The sequence below is a fragment of the Platalea leucorodia genome (assembly GCF_965183815.1).
Source record: "Platalea leucorodia genome assembly, chromosome: Z".
NCBI lineage: Eukaryota > Metazoa > Chordata > Aves > Pelecaniformes > Threskiornithidae > Platalea > Platalea leucorodia.
Genome location: NC_138858.1, coordinates 49,994,939 through 50,009,701, shown reverse-complemented (window position 1 = coordinate 50,009,701; position 14,763 = coordinate 49,994,939). Strand labels below are relative to the sequence as shown.

The 14,763-nt window shown below is 39.2% G+C and overlaps 1 protein-coding gene across 2 annotated transcripts in view; it reads right to left on the bottom strand.

Annotated features, from left to right (window-relative positions):
* Positions 1–14,763, bottom strand: part of SYK (spleen associated tyrosine kinase) — a 58,407-nt gene that overhangs the window by 4,470 nt on the left and 39,174 nt on the right. The window contains exons 7-11 of one of the 2 annotated variants that reach the window (XM_082336583.1): positions 12,150–12,218; positions 4,142–4,232; positions 3,279–3,456; positions 1,778–1,987; positions 1,149–1,338 (exon numbers count right to left, since the gene is read on the bottom strand). In XM_082336583.1, the coding sequence (XP_082192709.1) occupies positions 1,149–1,338; positions 1,778–1,987; positions 3,279–3,456; positions 4,142–4,232; positions 12,150–12,218 (738 nt within the window). The remainder of the gene's footprint in view (positions 1–1,148; positions 1,339–1,777; positions 1,988–3,278; positions 3,457–4,141; positions 4,233–12,149; positions 12,219–14,763) is intronic. The other variant, XM_082336584.1, reaches the window with a different exon arrangement.

The window sequence follows — 14,763 nt, the reverse complement described above, 5'->3', positions numbered from 1 at the left end:
AAATCTACGGTAAAACAAAGTTGAGCTAAATGACCTGGAGTCATGTTTGTGGTGGCATTTAATTTAAAGTTGCTCTTTAAAAGTGAGATTTTTCATCTAGGCTCTCCACAGAGGGTAAGAGATACGCACCCAGCCACACTGAGTCTCATTATTACTTGAAGTTGATGCTCCATTTCAAAGCACAGTGACCACCTTGTGGCAAACTGCAGTTTGATTAAAGTATGCTATAACACTGTTTTACGTCAATGCAAGTGTCAAGCTATCCCAGCACATTGCTCAATCTAGTGAAAGAACCCCACTGCATTTTGTGGACTTGTAAAGGGAATGGGCCTTTGATACCAATTCTCAAACCTCTGACAAGCAGCTCTGGCTAGGCTAGCGACAGTGATTTAAGATGTTACTGCCTTTTCTGCCAGCAGTTACTATTCCCATAGGAAGGTCATCAGAAGGGAGTACATGCTTGCTCCTCCTCTGCAGTGTTTCATGGTCTGGCTTATTAGTTTTAAACAGCTGATGAAAGGGAATTGGCAGAAGGAAGAAATAATTCGAACTGCAAGAGCAATATATCAGAAAAAAAGATGCAGACATGATTAGAGCCTTTGTTTCTCATGGATGTTTTTACCTTATTAAATGTGGCAGTAAACCTGTACAGAGATCCAATGAATTTAACACCAAACTAAACAAATTCTGCTTAGATCAAATGATTATTTACCAATGGTATTCCTTCAAAGAACTCCCCAAATCCTGTTCTGTTAGTTAACGGTACAGTGTGCTAGCCTAAATTTTCCTTAGACATGGTGAAAACTCTAAGTGCCCAAAAGTTCATATCTGCAACAAAGACATTTTCCCCCTTTTATATAAGGAGGTATGTAATTTCCACCGTAAATTTCAGCCTTCTAATGACAAGTTTGCCAAAAGTAAATGAAAGAAGTAAGCAAATAAAAGAAGGGACTAGCTTTTTCCTGCCTACACATCTCTTAATGTGGATCTCAAATTTTAAAAATCAGTGACCTACAATCAGGTTATAAAATAACAGATGATACATATTATTCCTAATTTTAAACTTCTAAAAACAACTGCACTTCAACTGAAAATAACCTGATTAAGCTATGCTACTATACAGCTTTCATGTCTTGTGAAAATCTTACCTTATAATAATTTTCATCAGCACTAAGAGCTTTAGAAAGTCCAAAGTCACTAATTTTGGCATAATGTTGGGTGACTAATAGCACGTTCCTTGCAGCCAGATCCCTATGAACAAAGTTATTCTCCTCCAGGTATTTCATCCCCATGGAAACCTGATGTACCAGCTCTGTTATGTTCTTCTCTGTGACATGTCTGAAAATCATAATTGAATTTTTAAGAGGTCAGGAGTTCATTTTCATGACTTTTCATAGAGTTCAAATATAAATCTTTACTATGAACTTCCCCACATCAAACTAGGAACCTGATCCACTTATGTTTAGCTAAGCTTTAACTAGAACAGGCAGCATAAGAATGTCCTGAGCAAGATGATGTGTGATCATATCAATAAATGAGCAATTAAAGGACATGTGAAAATTCTTTCATTTATTCAAAATGCACTATTTTACCAGAAATATTTGGCAGTTGGGAAACATGTACAAGATAGTCATGTCCCAGTGAAGAGTAACTACAATCATTAGTTATTACATTAACAACATGTCAATTTAAAATTGCCCTTAAAGAAAAAAAAAAAAAAAAGGACCTTTTTTCCCCTTTGGATAAATCTGATGAAACGGAATCAAAGCATACATACCTATTTTTTTGCAAAAATTTGTTCAATGGCCCAAGTTCAGCCATTTCCATTACTAACATCCAGGCCTCGGCTTCACATATGCCTATCATTCGGACAATATACGGGTTATCCAGTTGCTGCATTACATTTGCTTCTCTCAGTAATTCATCCTTTATGGCTGGATCATTACTCTCATTCTTAAGAATTTTTACAGCCACTGGTTTGGCACCCCTACAAAAAAGAACCCAGTTCTGGGATTAGTTGCTGAAAAATCCATGTGCAAAGGCACACAATCTTCTTCTGATGTTTCTGTGTGCATAATACAAACTGTGACAAAAGACAGAATTAACATTCAGAGGTGAAAAAACCCGACTGTAATAGGAACATCCTTCTATCAAATACTCAGAAGACAGCTAAGCAAAAGAAAAAGAATGGAAAGAACCTGAGAAAACTATAAATAGTTATAAAAACGTCTTAACAAGCCTGAAAACAAATGTACTGGACAAATTTTTCTTGCCTATTCTGGCAGGAATGCCATAAAGCTTTTTTTGGCAAGAAAACCTATAAAGGCCTTTCTAAGCACTGAGGTGTTTTGGGGGTGGGACTAGAACATGCAGCATTGCAAGGCCCCAAGGCAGTGCTCTGAAATCCTGAGAAACTAAGCCTACTCCTGCAGCCTTCAGCTCATAAGTGAAAGAGTGACTGATGAGATCAACAGAGCTCAAGTGTGAAACAAGATTAGCAAATACACAAGCTGGGACCAGAGCCCTTCAAATCCCCTCAGATTGTACTGGAAAAAGACAAATCCTTCCTGGCTCTGAAAACCTTGGCTAAAGAAATGCCTCCAGCTTCAAGTGGTGAAAGTGTATACATAATCAGCCCATGCACTTAAACAACATACTGATTACATTTTACTATGAAAATGCATGAACAGTCAGGTGCTCCCACTTCTGTCAGTGTAAACAGGGTCTGTTCCTACTGCAATTACATGATAAAAGAGGTCACAACATGTTCTGTCTTCTTGAAAATCAACATTCCAGCTTCATGAAGCAGGTATTTATCATACTTATTTTAGGTGAAAATCTCTTTGCTACAGGTAAACTGTCCATGGCACTCTACACTATTTCGTAAAGAGAGATTGTGCAGATGGGAAATACTGAGTAGCATGACTGCCCATACAAACTGTGGAGGAAGGCAGCAGACCTCCCACTCTACTATCCCTGACAGGAAAGAAAACAGTCACAAGGGGCACTTTCCCACTTTACAGACAAAAATAATGACTGGGAGGTGACTATGCTGCAGGCAGAGAGGTGTCTGCAAACAGAGGAAAAGAAAATGAGTGTATAGAAAATGAGTGTATGATTGACTGTATGCACAAAAACAGACACCAGTGAATGTTAGCCCAAATTACTTAGGTACAGCCTGTCACCCCAAATGGCATGCAAAGATTACTGCTGCTCTGAAAAATAAAGGCTAGAGCTTTTACATGTTAGACTCCATGAAAACAGAAGGAAACACTTACTTTTTCATCTTATAGAACCCTTTCTTTACAGTACCAAAGTTGCCAGAGCCAAGTTCTCCTTCCTCCAAGGTTAACAATTTCCTGTCAAGAGTGACATTTTTTGGTTTCATTTCATCTGGATCAGCATATGGACTTTCATAGACCTCAGTATCCATGGGTAAGGCCTCTCTCTGATCACCTGCAGTTCAGTCAATGAAAAAATTAGACATTATGTGAGACATTTTTGCTGCCACAGCTACTATATTCACCCTTTCTATGTTCAGGATCATCATGTGTTTGACTTATGAGGGCATTATAAAGAAACCACATGCAGTCCAGCTACAGGTACTTTAGAACACCCCAAAAGAGAGTGACCTCCACTGTGTGACATGCTCCAACTACTGAGCATCTGCATAATGTGAAACCAGGATGTTCCTTGACAGAAGGAGTGTTAAAGGCTGGCCCTTCTCCTTAGTACTTCCCATCAGTTACCTCAGATAATTCTTCACTCCAAATGCTGCCTTATATGTAGTTCATTCTTAGGCACCCGTCTTTAACTGCATTTTACAGAAAGCCTGAGCACCAACTTGGCACTGTGGACGCAACAGGGCACAATTCTTTTTACGAAGTGTAAGGATGCAGCCTTCAGAGTCAAGGGAGTAATAATCTTTCACTTCAACATGGAAAAAGGGAATTCTGCTAAATGACTTTTATGACAGATGGTGACAACTGGCAGTTTCAGCTACCAGGCTTGAGCTATGATAGTGGCGATACTAATACACAACATGGTGTGAAATATATGAAAGAAAAAAGAAATATGGGTTGAGGAGAGATCTCTGGCATAAAGAAGGAAATTGTATAATGACATAAATTACTCAGCCTACCTTTTTCTGCTCCTGCAAGGCCTCTCTTCCTTTGCAGCACGTAAGGATTAAAAGGTGCTTCATCAGGTGCGTGGCCAATAGTTGGCTGAAGCTGTAGTACACAAATAGAGTTTTTATGTTTAACAATGAATAGGTAAGTTAAAAGCATTTTTCTTCCCCGATGGTTATGTCATAATGATTGCAAGAGACAGATAGGTGAGAATCAGAAAGTAAGAAAGGGATCCAACAAAGTTTATTTCATTCTGGAGGTTATTGCTTGAGTAAATATGCAAGCCAAATGGAACATACACTGCTAAAGCATAAAAAGTTATTGCAAATATTTCAGAGCATTTGATCTGATAGAATTAACTGGAATGGGTCATGCACAAATCTTATTCTGCAGATATTAAATTTACATGCTCTTTTCAGATCTGCCTTGTAACACAAGTAGTCATAAGGATTCCTCTTTAATCTGCCTTTTCTCCCTCTCCAAGTTATCTCTCTCCATATCTAGGCCATAGAGAAATTCCTAGCACAAATCAAAACAAAAACTACTTCCCTATTTCTCTTGTGGGTGTTACAGAGTGATTCCACTTGGAAGAAACTGGGGTAAAAAGTAATTATTTTAATAGGCTTGTGTAACGTCATGGACAAACATCATGGACCAGATACTAGGCCAGTCTGTCTGCTCTGAGGAGGGAAAAAATGACCGAATTCCTACTGTACTTGAACATCTGGTTCAAATACAATCCCTCTGCCTTTCCTCTTTGCCAGAGGAATACTATGGAGCGCACAAACAACCTCAGCAGAAACACGGTGCGTACTGGAGCTCCTTGGCTGTAGGATGAGCCTGGCACAATAAAGGATAGATGAGAGAAACTTATCTGCTCTCTTCTGTCTGTGAACTGTCAGGAACAGGGAATTACAGAACTTATTTCTGCAGTTTATTCCCTTTTCTTTCTCAATGTAGAATTTTTACTCTACTCATGAGTGACCTCACCCTCCTAAGAGAGTGTTTTAAAACCAGAAATTCAAACATCAACACAAATTTGCTCAGCTCAAATAGGAAACAAAGGTATATTGTACTTGCCAAACACTGGACAGGGCTATTTTGCAAATATTTGAGTATATGATTCTTCTTTTTAATAACTGAAGCTTTCAGTGGCATAAGTTCCTGCCTGAAACAGTTGTGGTTTTCAAGTAAAGAGAAACAGAGCTTGAGAAATGTCCAGGAGTGAACTATTGGGTGCAATAGAAGATTTATCACTTGGAAACTGCATTTTGTAGGGAAAATGCCTGACCCGTGTGGTACAGACCTTTAAATTGTAATGAAGTGATCTGCCCAGTTGGATGAAGCAGAAAAGGTTTCACTATATAGATTTTACAGCAAACCCCGAGTAGGATGCCAACACTTGGCAACATTCTGGCCTAGTGGAACGAGCATGGTGGCATCAGGGATGGTAAGGGTAACGCTTCTGACTTGAATCAGTCTTGTGGAACAGTGTTGAAAGGCCATTTGCTGCCAGGGCAAGACACAAGAGCCCTGAGATGGTTCTGAGATAGGTCAGGGACCAAACTGACCTGCCAGTCTCAAGAACAAGGAGGCAAACGAATGGTATAAAACAAGATACGCAGGAGATAAAAGAAGATATGGATGGGAGCGTTGATCTGCTTTAGGGCAGAAAAGCTCTACAGAGGGATCTGGACAGGCTGGATTGATGGGCCAAGGCCAATTGTATGAGGTCCAACAAGGCTAAGTGCCGGGTCCTGCACTTGGGTCACAACAACCCCATGCAACGCTACAGGCTGGGGGAGGAGTGGCTGGAGAGCTGCCCAGTGAAAAAGAACCTGGGGGAGTTGGTTGACAGCTGGCTGAACATGAGCCAGCAGTGTGCCCAGGTGGCCAAGAAGGCCAATGGCATCCTGGCCTGTATCAGAAATAGTCTGGCCAGCAGGACGAGGGAAGTGATTGTCCCCCTGTACTCAGCACTGGTGAGGCCGCACCTCCAGTACTGTGTTCAGTTTTGGGCCCCTCACTACAAGAAGGACATTGAGGTGCTGGAGCGTGTCCAAAGAAGGGCAATGAGGCTGGTGAAGGGTCTAAAGCACAAGTCTTATGAGGAGCAGCTGAGAGAACTGGGGTTGTTTAACCTGGAGAAAAGGAGGCTGAGGAAAGACCTTATCACTCGCTACAACTGCCTGAAAAGAGGTTGTAGTGAGGTGGGTGTCACTCTCTTTTCCCACGTAACAAGCCATAGGACAAGAGGAAATAGCCTCGAGTTGCACCAGGGAAGGTTTAGATTGGATATTAGGAAAAATTTCTGCACCAAATGGGCAGTCAGGTACTGTCACAGGCTGCCCAGGGAAGTGGTTGAGTCCCCATCTCTGGAGGTATTTAAAAGATGGGTAGATGTGGTGCTTAGGGACATGGTTTAGTGATGGCCTTGGCAGTGCTCAGTTAATGGTTGGATTTGATGATGTTAAAGGTCTTTTCCAACCTAAATGATGCTATGATTCTATGATTCTAAGATCCTGAGCTCTAGTTTTGTTTTTTTAGGCTGCTGCACCTTGCCAGGTCTGGAAGTTAAGAACTGTATTTCCAAGACCTGTATCACTCTATTTCACACACAGGGCATTCACTAACTCGAAAAAGCCCAGTAAGACTAGAACTCAATCCTAAACCTCTCAAGTGATGGGCTGGCAGTTTCACTGTGAACACCTAGGACAGTGTTTCCCTATACTACATCAGGATGGATAGGGAAATGCTTATGTTCAGACAAAAATATTAATCATATTTTTGAAAGCAAAAACAAATCAGATGGAATTATACTTACTGAAACCACAGTGATTTTAGTTTGTGCATTTCATATATCCTGTATTGCTTCATAACACATCAAGACTTCTTAGGGTTTTTTTATCTTATTGCTAGTTACTATGACCCATTCAGTATTACTACTAAGAACTGATTATAGTTCCACTGGATAGCTTCCTCGATGTATTCTTGCTTCCTACATTAACTATATTTATACTTTAAAAGGGACATCATTTTACATTCTAAAAGGTAATCGGAATCAATTAACTGAGTGGATACAAAGCAATATGGCCTTACACTAATAGCTGTTGCTAGACAGATACAAGTATAAAGGAAGCAGGTGCAAATTGCAACATTGCATGGATTTTAAGGAAGCCTCTGGTCAACACTTCTTGGCCAAGGGGTCCACAAGTAGAGTGGAAAAAAAAGGATAAATATATGGTGACTACCTAAGAAAGGGACTGAGATGCTGAATCTTCAGTGGCAGTTTCCAGGATACTGGAAGGAAAGTTCTGAAATACTTAGGAATGATAGAATCACAATTTCAAAGGATACCTTTTGCATACTTTACCTTTAAAATAATCTTTCTAATAGAAATGCAAAGCGTTCAGAAAATGACATCTAGAAGAGACTGCTCTGCAACTTCTTTGCTTTTTGAAAGCTTTGACAGCACTATCAATTGTGTCCTCTGTTCACTGTGGGGAGTACCTCAACTGTGCACCAAAAAGTGTGATGGGAATATCTGAACACAAGCCTTGAAATGTCCTACAGCACACTGCTCACTTAAAACACTGAAACCTTTTCTGTAGTCACAACTAGGTAAAGTCACACAGGTGTAGCTGTAGCTCCAAGCTAACCAATGAAGCATGGGAGCTCTGTTTTCTTTCTTTCCACAAACAGTCAAGTGCTGGATAGAGTTTGTGTAGTTGCTGTTACATAACGAGGAATATAAATTCAGGCCACAGACGGGTGCGACTTCAGCAGACCTTCCTTGTTTTTAGACGAGTAAAAAGATTGTGTACCACATCTCCTCATCATAACCCAAGCTTATGAGAAATGGATACAAGCACTTTGGGAAAGGCCTTTGAAAATTATAAGCTCAAGATTTCAAATGGACTTGAATTTACTGTTTGAAGAAGTGATGCTTTTTTGATGGCAATATAACCCTGCAGGCTGAATCATAATGATGGAAATTACCAATTCCACTGCAACACCTTGTACAGGTCTGATAAGTAAGTTTCATCTGATTGCTGTTGAACAACAGAGCAGAAAGACTTAAAAAGTACTTGGCCAGTACTGGATAATCCCACAAATTTTAAAAAACTTGGAGGGCATAAGGTCTTATGTGATCAGTATTAGTTGCAGACTAGAGAGGTAGTTAAATATCCCTGATGCTAGGTCTCAGTGTATGAACTGGCATACTCTGGACTGGCCAAACAGAATTCATGTACGCCAAATTCATGCATGTTAAGAATCCATTCACTAGTGCAGAGCGGCTGGTAAAAATATAGCTCTGGCCATGACATAGCTGACTCCTCAAATGGGACGTATAGAGACATTTCCGCTCTTTGCAATTCAAGAGCAAAATAAAAGAATCAGAAAGGACTGGATGCTCTTGTTCAGGAACTGCATTAAAAAAATGAGTGCATCGCTCCTGTGCTTGTGAATAAAACTCTGCAGCTGTGAAATGGAAATGACACAGTGACACCAACTCTAACAAAGTGAGTTCTCTTTCTCAGAGAGCTGCTCACGTTTAAGACAAGTAATAATGTCTTACACATCATTAGCGTTAGCTTAGTTAACTAATATATATGTATGTGTGGAATGATATTCCCCATTGTTGCGGTTTGATTAAACAGCTTAACAATGGCTTTTCAATTAATATTTCTAGTTGAACTGCAATTTGATGTTTCACAGGCACCTTTTCAGCTCATACTGGTAACTTGGAAATATTGTGCAGCACTCAGAAAAGCTCAAACATTTTTCTTTAGTTCTGCCAGTTATGTATTCGTGGCATGTAGCACCCTGCATGTCTTTGATAAGGATTTTCTAGCAGAAAGGTTGAAATTTTTCTCTTGAAGTCAAGTGAGGCTGTCTAGAAATGGTGCACAAGGTATGTATCATTGCAGGTACAGTGGTCTGGGTAACAGCACAGTAAAATTTCCTTTTTATTTAACTATTGTTTAAATCCAGAGTCCTTTCTGCCCTACACTTTAAAAATAGCAAGTTTAATTCTGCAGACCTTTTTCTGACAAAGGGAGCTTTGTCTTAATACAACCAAGGTATAGGGTAGGAGATTACTCCTTGTATTCTTACAAGAAGCAGAGAATGGGCACAATGACCATGGATTTGCTCATCCAGTAAAAAGGAATAAAAGAAAAGAGTCCACTAGAGGAGCCTGTTATAAATGGCAAGTACTACGTGACACCTTGTGGTACGTACACTTGTAAATTATGGGGCAGGCTGTCATTTTATGCTCTCATACTAGAGCTGTTGTGAGCCTCTCCTGTTTTCACATAAACATATTTTTTTTCTTCTGCTAGAGTTTAATTTTCATTGGCTAAACTTCTCAGGTACCCATAATTAAGCTAATCTAAATTTGCCATTCTTCCCCTTATGAGAGACTGGCTACACTAGTGTGGCACTTTTATAGTAATATAGCCACATCCACAATGAGAGGAAAGCAAGAGGCAGAAAGTTTGCATTGACTCAAGGATATCTTTCTAGTAAAAAGAATACCACTTTCTATGCATGGATAAGGCCTTAGCAGGATAATCCCTAAGCAGGTCTGATAGCCTCTAGTTGATGCAATGAGAAAAAGACCCACTTACTGTTTGCTTTAAAATGTGAATGAAACGGCTCTAACTGCTCTGATTTTTATAGTAATGATTATCATTTTATAGTAAAGAATATGCTTATGAAGGCAATCAGTACAGCAAGTGAGATTTCTTTTCAGGTTAATAATTCTGATTTGCAAAAATGCGAATGTATATTTAAGACTATAAAGTCATCTTATTTTGCTAAACCAAACTGAATAGCAAAATACTGAATGACAAAGACCTTATTATGAGCTTTGGCTAGGACACCTTAGTCTCCACTAGGTGGCAGGAGTTCATTTAAATTGTCTAAATTGCCAGTTTTACATTAGTGAGCAAAACAGCTTCAAAAATTTTGATCTGAATGCTAAAATTATATCCAAATAACCAGTTTGTGACATTTAAAAAAATCCGTAATTTCCAAGACTGAATAAATATAACAGCATAAATTTTCCCTTTCCTTCGGCTGGGGCTGCACGGCTAGAAGGCGCGTCCCCTGGGTGGTGGACAGGGGATCCCTCTCTGGAGGGTGCACCAGATAAAATTGAAGAAGGTGCCGCGAACCAACGCAGCCTAAGGGAAGGCCACCCTGACAGAAAAACCACTGGCCCTCCAAGTCATGGGGGTTGGGCAGGAGGCCAACTACCTCCTCCCGGAAAAAAAAAAAATAAAAAGTTGCAGAAATGACGAGCATCAACTCGGAGATGGAGAAAATCAATAATGAAGTGAGGAGGAGGAGATGGAACTGGATCGGTCATGTCTTGAGAAAAAAAACAACCGAAGACTGCGCTGTGGCCCTTGGGACTCCAGAGCACGCAGCCGCAGACCGATAGAAGTGGAAGAACGATGTTCGCGCCTTGTGTGCCTCCTGGCACTGAGAGAATTCAGATTCAGAAATTCTCCCTTTTACTTTCTGAAAGTTTTTGACATAAGAGAAGTAACTGCCTAATTAACCAGGTCTAAAGTAAACTCTGCATGTTGGGGTTAATGGATGATAAATCTTGGAAATGTTCAGAGCAAGACTTTTTTTTAGAGTCTAACATTTGGCAGTATGGTGAAATCTGTGGTTTTGAGTATTCGGGTTAAGTGCATGTGAACGGTGATCAAATCAGATTTCTGAAATTATTTTTTAAATGGTTGGTCTTTCTCTGCCAATATACTTCAGCCTGTACACTGTGTACGTTCCCCAGCAGGCAGGAAATAGGTATTTGATTGCAGAAAGCAACCAGAGAGAAGCACAGGTTTTACCAGGGGAACAGACAGCAGAGTGACCAAAGCCATGTCTACAGAATTCAGACTCCACAGTCACTTTTCTGAGCAAAACCAAAATACTTCTCGTCTAATGTGTGATAGTATGGCAATTTTTTTCAGATGGCTTTAGAACATGTCCTGACACTGTATATGTATTTGTACAAGATGACGGCACATTAAAAACGAGACATGGGTCCTGTAAGGGTATACAGATGACAACAGCTATTGGTACTTCAGTACGAAAGTGAACTGAAGTTATAATGAAAGAATAATTGTTATTTACCAGGATTATCAAATACAGTACATGTCAAACATAGTTTTTCACTCTGAACAGCAGCGTACCTCTAGGGCTTTTTATGCCTGCTCATTTTTGTTGAAGAGCAACTGGAAATAAATAAATAAATAAACAAACAAAAAGAGAGACTTATGGGTGGAACAGGGACACACGTTATTCTCAGCATGCAGACAAAGCTCATAACTACATGCTTCACAACTGCATCAGTTACTGGACAGCATAATTTTCTGGCCATGCAGCAGCATTTCCATTAGTACAGGGCTGGGTTCCCTTGACTGCCTGACATCTTATCACCTCTCCCGTTCTGCTTGGTCTTGTGACATCTTACACTTGCCTAAATGTAATTAACGTCAATGCATAACAAGATTTGTGCACAGGTTTTGTAAGAATGTATTTTTGGGTTGTTATTAACAAATTGCTCCCTAAATGTGTTCAGTAATAGCATTGTGTAAGCAAGCAAGCCAATTTTCTGATTAGGAATGATAGTTCACAGTAGAAATATCACTTTGTTCTGCTATAAGTGACTGTTTTTTGAAAAACATTTTATCACATTTTATTTGCAGACATGTTGAGATCTGCACTAATGTTTTGGGATGTGAGAAATTGCTTAAAAATAGTCCCTCAATTTTTAAAACTTCTTTAAAACCATTGCTTCAGTTATAAAATCAAGGCCATAATTATGCAGATGATTAGGAAAGAAGCAGAAAGCTTACAAAATTTTCACAATCTGATTGTTAGTAGCCAAGACACACATTTAGTAACAGCAAGCCAAAAGGGGGAAAATAAAAGAATGAAATTAGTCAAGTGTAAGTCCTTTTAACTCAGTCAAAAACCTAAAAAGACTATATGAGGCACCTTTTTGCTGCCAGCCTTTGGAAAGGTGTACGATTTGAGTCTTGAGATAATTCCACCTCCTGCCCAAATCTAGAAACCATAATGTCAAAGAGGAACAGTAAACGTGTCAGGAAAATACCTAAAGGTATTTTACAAAACAGACGTAGTATACAAGAACAAAACATTCCCAGCCTTTCTCCTGTGTGTGCCTGCAAGTACACATATGATGCATCAAACAAATGTAGTACAGCAAATCTCAGTACTAAATTTTCTTTCAACTATATTACTCTCAAACTATCTTGAATCTGTAGATATACCTTAAGGCAGTTTTTAAATTCAAGCACATTGCCCTTTCCCCAGATCTTTTACACAGTATGTTTCTCCTGCCCCTGTTATTGAACTTGAGCCACCTCCCAACATATTTAGCAATGTAAATCAGTTGATAACTTTAGTGTCTTGAAGTATGACTAATGTATCAAGCAAGATTTGAAGTACACTTTGGTCTTACAACAAACAATGTAGTTATTGAAGCAAAAAGCACGCAAACTGATATTAATTCTGAACAAAAATGAACAGGCTTTAGATTTTGCACGTGTACTTATGTTCTGTATAAAGATACTTTTAAAAGAAATGCCAATATGCTTTACAATAATACATTACTTTAATTAAATGTGACTAATTTGTGACTTCTTCACCATGAGGGTGGTGAGGCACTGGAACAGGTTGCCCAGAGAAGCTGTGGATGCCCCATCCAGCCGCTTTAAACAGCCTTTGAACTGACTTACAGTTAGATGATCTGAACTTTTCAATAAACCATTTGGACTTTTTTTTTTTCTGAAAAGATAGCTTTTCTAATGGATAAGGTTGGTATTTTTCCTAGCTTTCTTCTAAAAAAAAAAGTTTGATTTCACAAAAAAAAAAGGTATCTTTTGTTTTAAAATACCAAGGATAGCCATGCAGTCTCCTTTCCTCCTGGAAGAATAGAAACTTTTTTGATGCTTGACAGTCTTCATAGGTGTGATACCTAAAAATTCAGTTGCTGCATATTGAAAAACCTTACTGAATCCGCTATTTTCTGTTACCTCACAGAATTCTCTTTCCATATTGGGAATAAATGAAACCTGAAGCACTTCTCAGCTATAGTTTTGCAACAGATAAATTCTCTAAGAGGTTAAGTGCTCTTTTGCACATGGTGAGCATGGTTCATTATACTTTTCTGACAAGAGTAGCTCCCAGCACTTGACCAAGCAGCCACCTGTATTGCCTTGATGGTAATACTGCTTAACTCAAATGTTTGTATTACACATACAAATGCATGCCAAGAGGAATACATCATCAGGGACAGCAACAGTACTAGTCTAAAGTTAGGGTGTACTCATAAGGTTTAGGTCTATTATTACTATCTGATAAACTGTGGCTAAACAAATAAAATACTGAAAAAGGTTAAGTGGAGAATTCGGGAAGTGGCCAGAAGTTGGCAGCTTCACTGTAATGTCAACAACTGATTTTAGGCTCATATCAAAAGCTCCTCTGCAGGTTTAAATACATATTGGGATCATGTGCACAGAGAAAAAAGTAATTTACAAAGTCAAAGGGGATCAAAATCACCTTAAATCTAGTTATGGAGCCTCTGGTGAAAAGCAAGAAAAGTCCTAGTCCCTGCATGTGCTGGAAGAAGTAAGAAGGAGTAAGACTCCATACTCTGCATGGAGAAATTATCTCCAATACAGACTTTCAGCAGAAAGTCCTTCCTTTTGCAGAGGAAGCATATTATTATCACTAAACAGAGGATGTCCAGATTACAGAAAAGGGGACAAGAAACAGTAACATTTTGTTACTCTAAGTTTGTTCTTGGAGCATTAGCAAATACTGCACAAATCCCTTCCCTGATGTTGTATGTTTTACTCTAAGCCCTTACACACCAACAGTTTGCAGCTAAATTAGTTGGACAGTCTGCCTTGCATATCATCCAGCAGATCTTTCTACAGCGGTCAGACACTCTCTTAGCTTCAAAGCAACTTCAGATTTGGGCATGCTCTTCACTAAGGCTTTGGAATCTCACCAGTGTATTTATTTATATAAAAATAAAAAATTATTGAAAAATTGGTCTGGATGGGTACACAGTATTAGATTGTCCCTCAGAACAGGCCATTCACTTCCCTTCTTCAGCTGTTAATCATGTTCCTCTACTCATTCTCTTTTGGTTCTTTATTCTAATCAATCTTTTCTCACAAGTCATGATCATTCCTGTTGCCTTGCTCTGGATTATCTCCTGTTGGACAACATTCTTCACTGCAGTGTCAAAAACTGGTGAAAGTATTCCAACCTTACCAGTGTTGAACAAACTGGAAACACTCTTGATGTTTCCCTTTCTTCTACCAGCATGATGATTGCTGGTCCTTGTTCCTGTGCTGATCCATTACAGGCATCACATCCTCTGAAAACCTGTTGCTGCTCCCCATCCTGTGTTCTACAGCTGACTACTACAAGTGCAATATCTTGCACTAGTTTCTACTGAACTTCAGCCTGTTTTTTTCAGGACGTTTCTCCAATTCATCACAATTATCTTGAGTCCCAATTCAAACACTCACAATACAAATTCATACATTTTGGCAATCCATTTTTGTAAAATAAA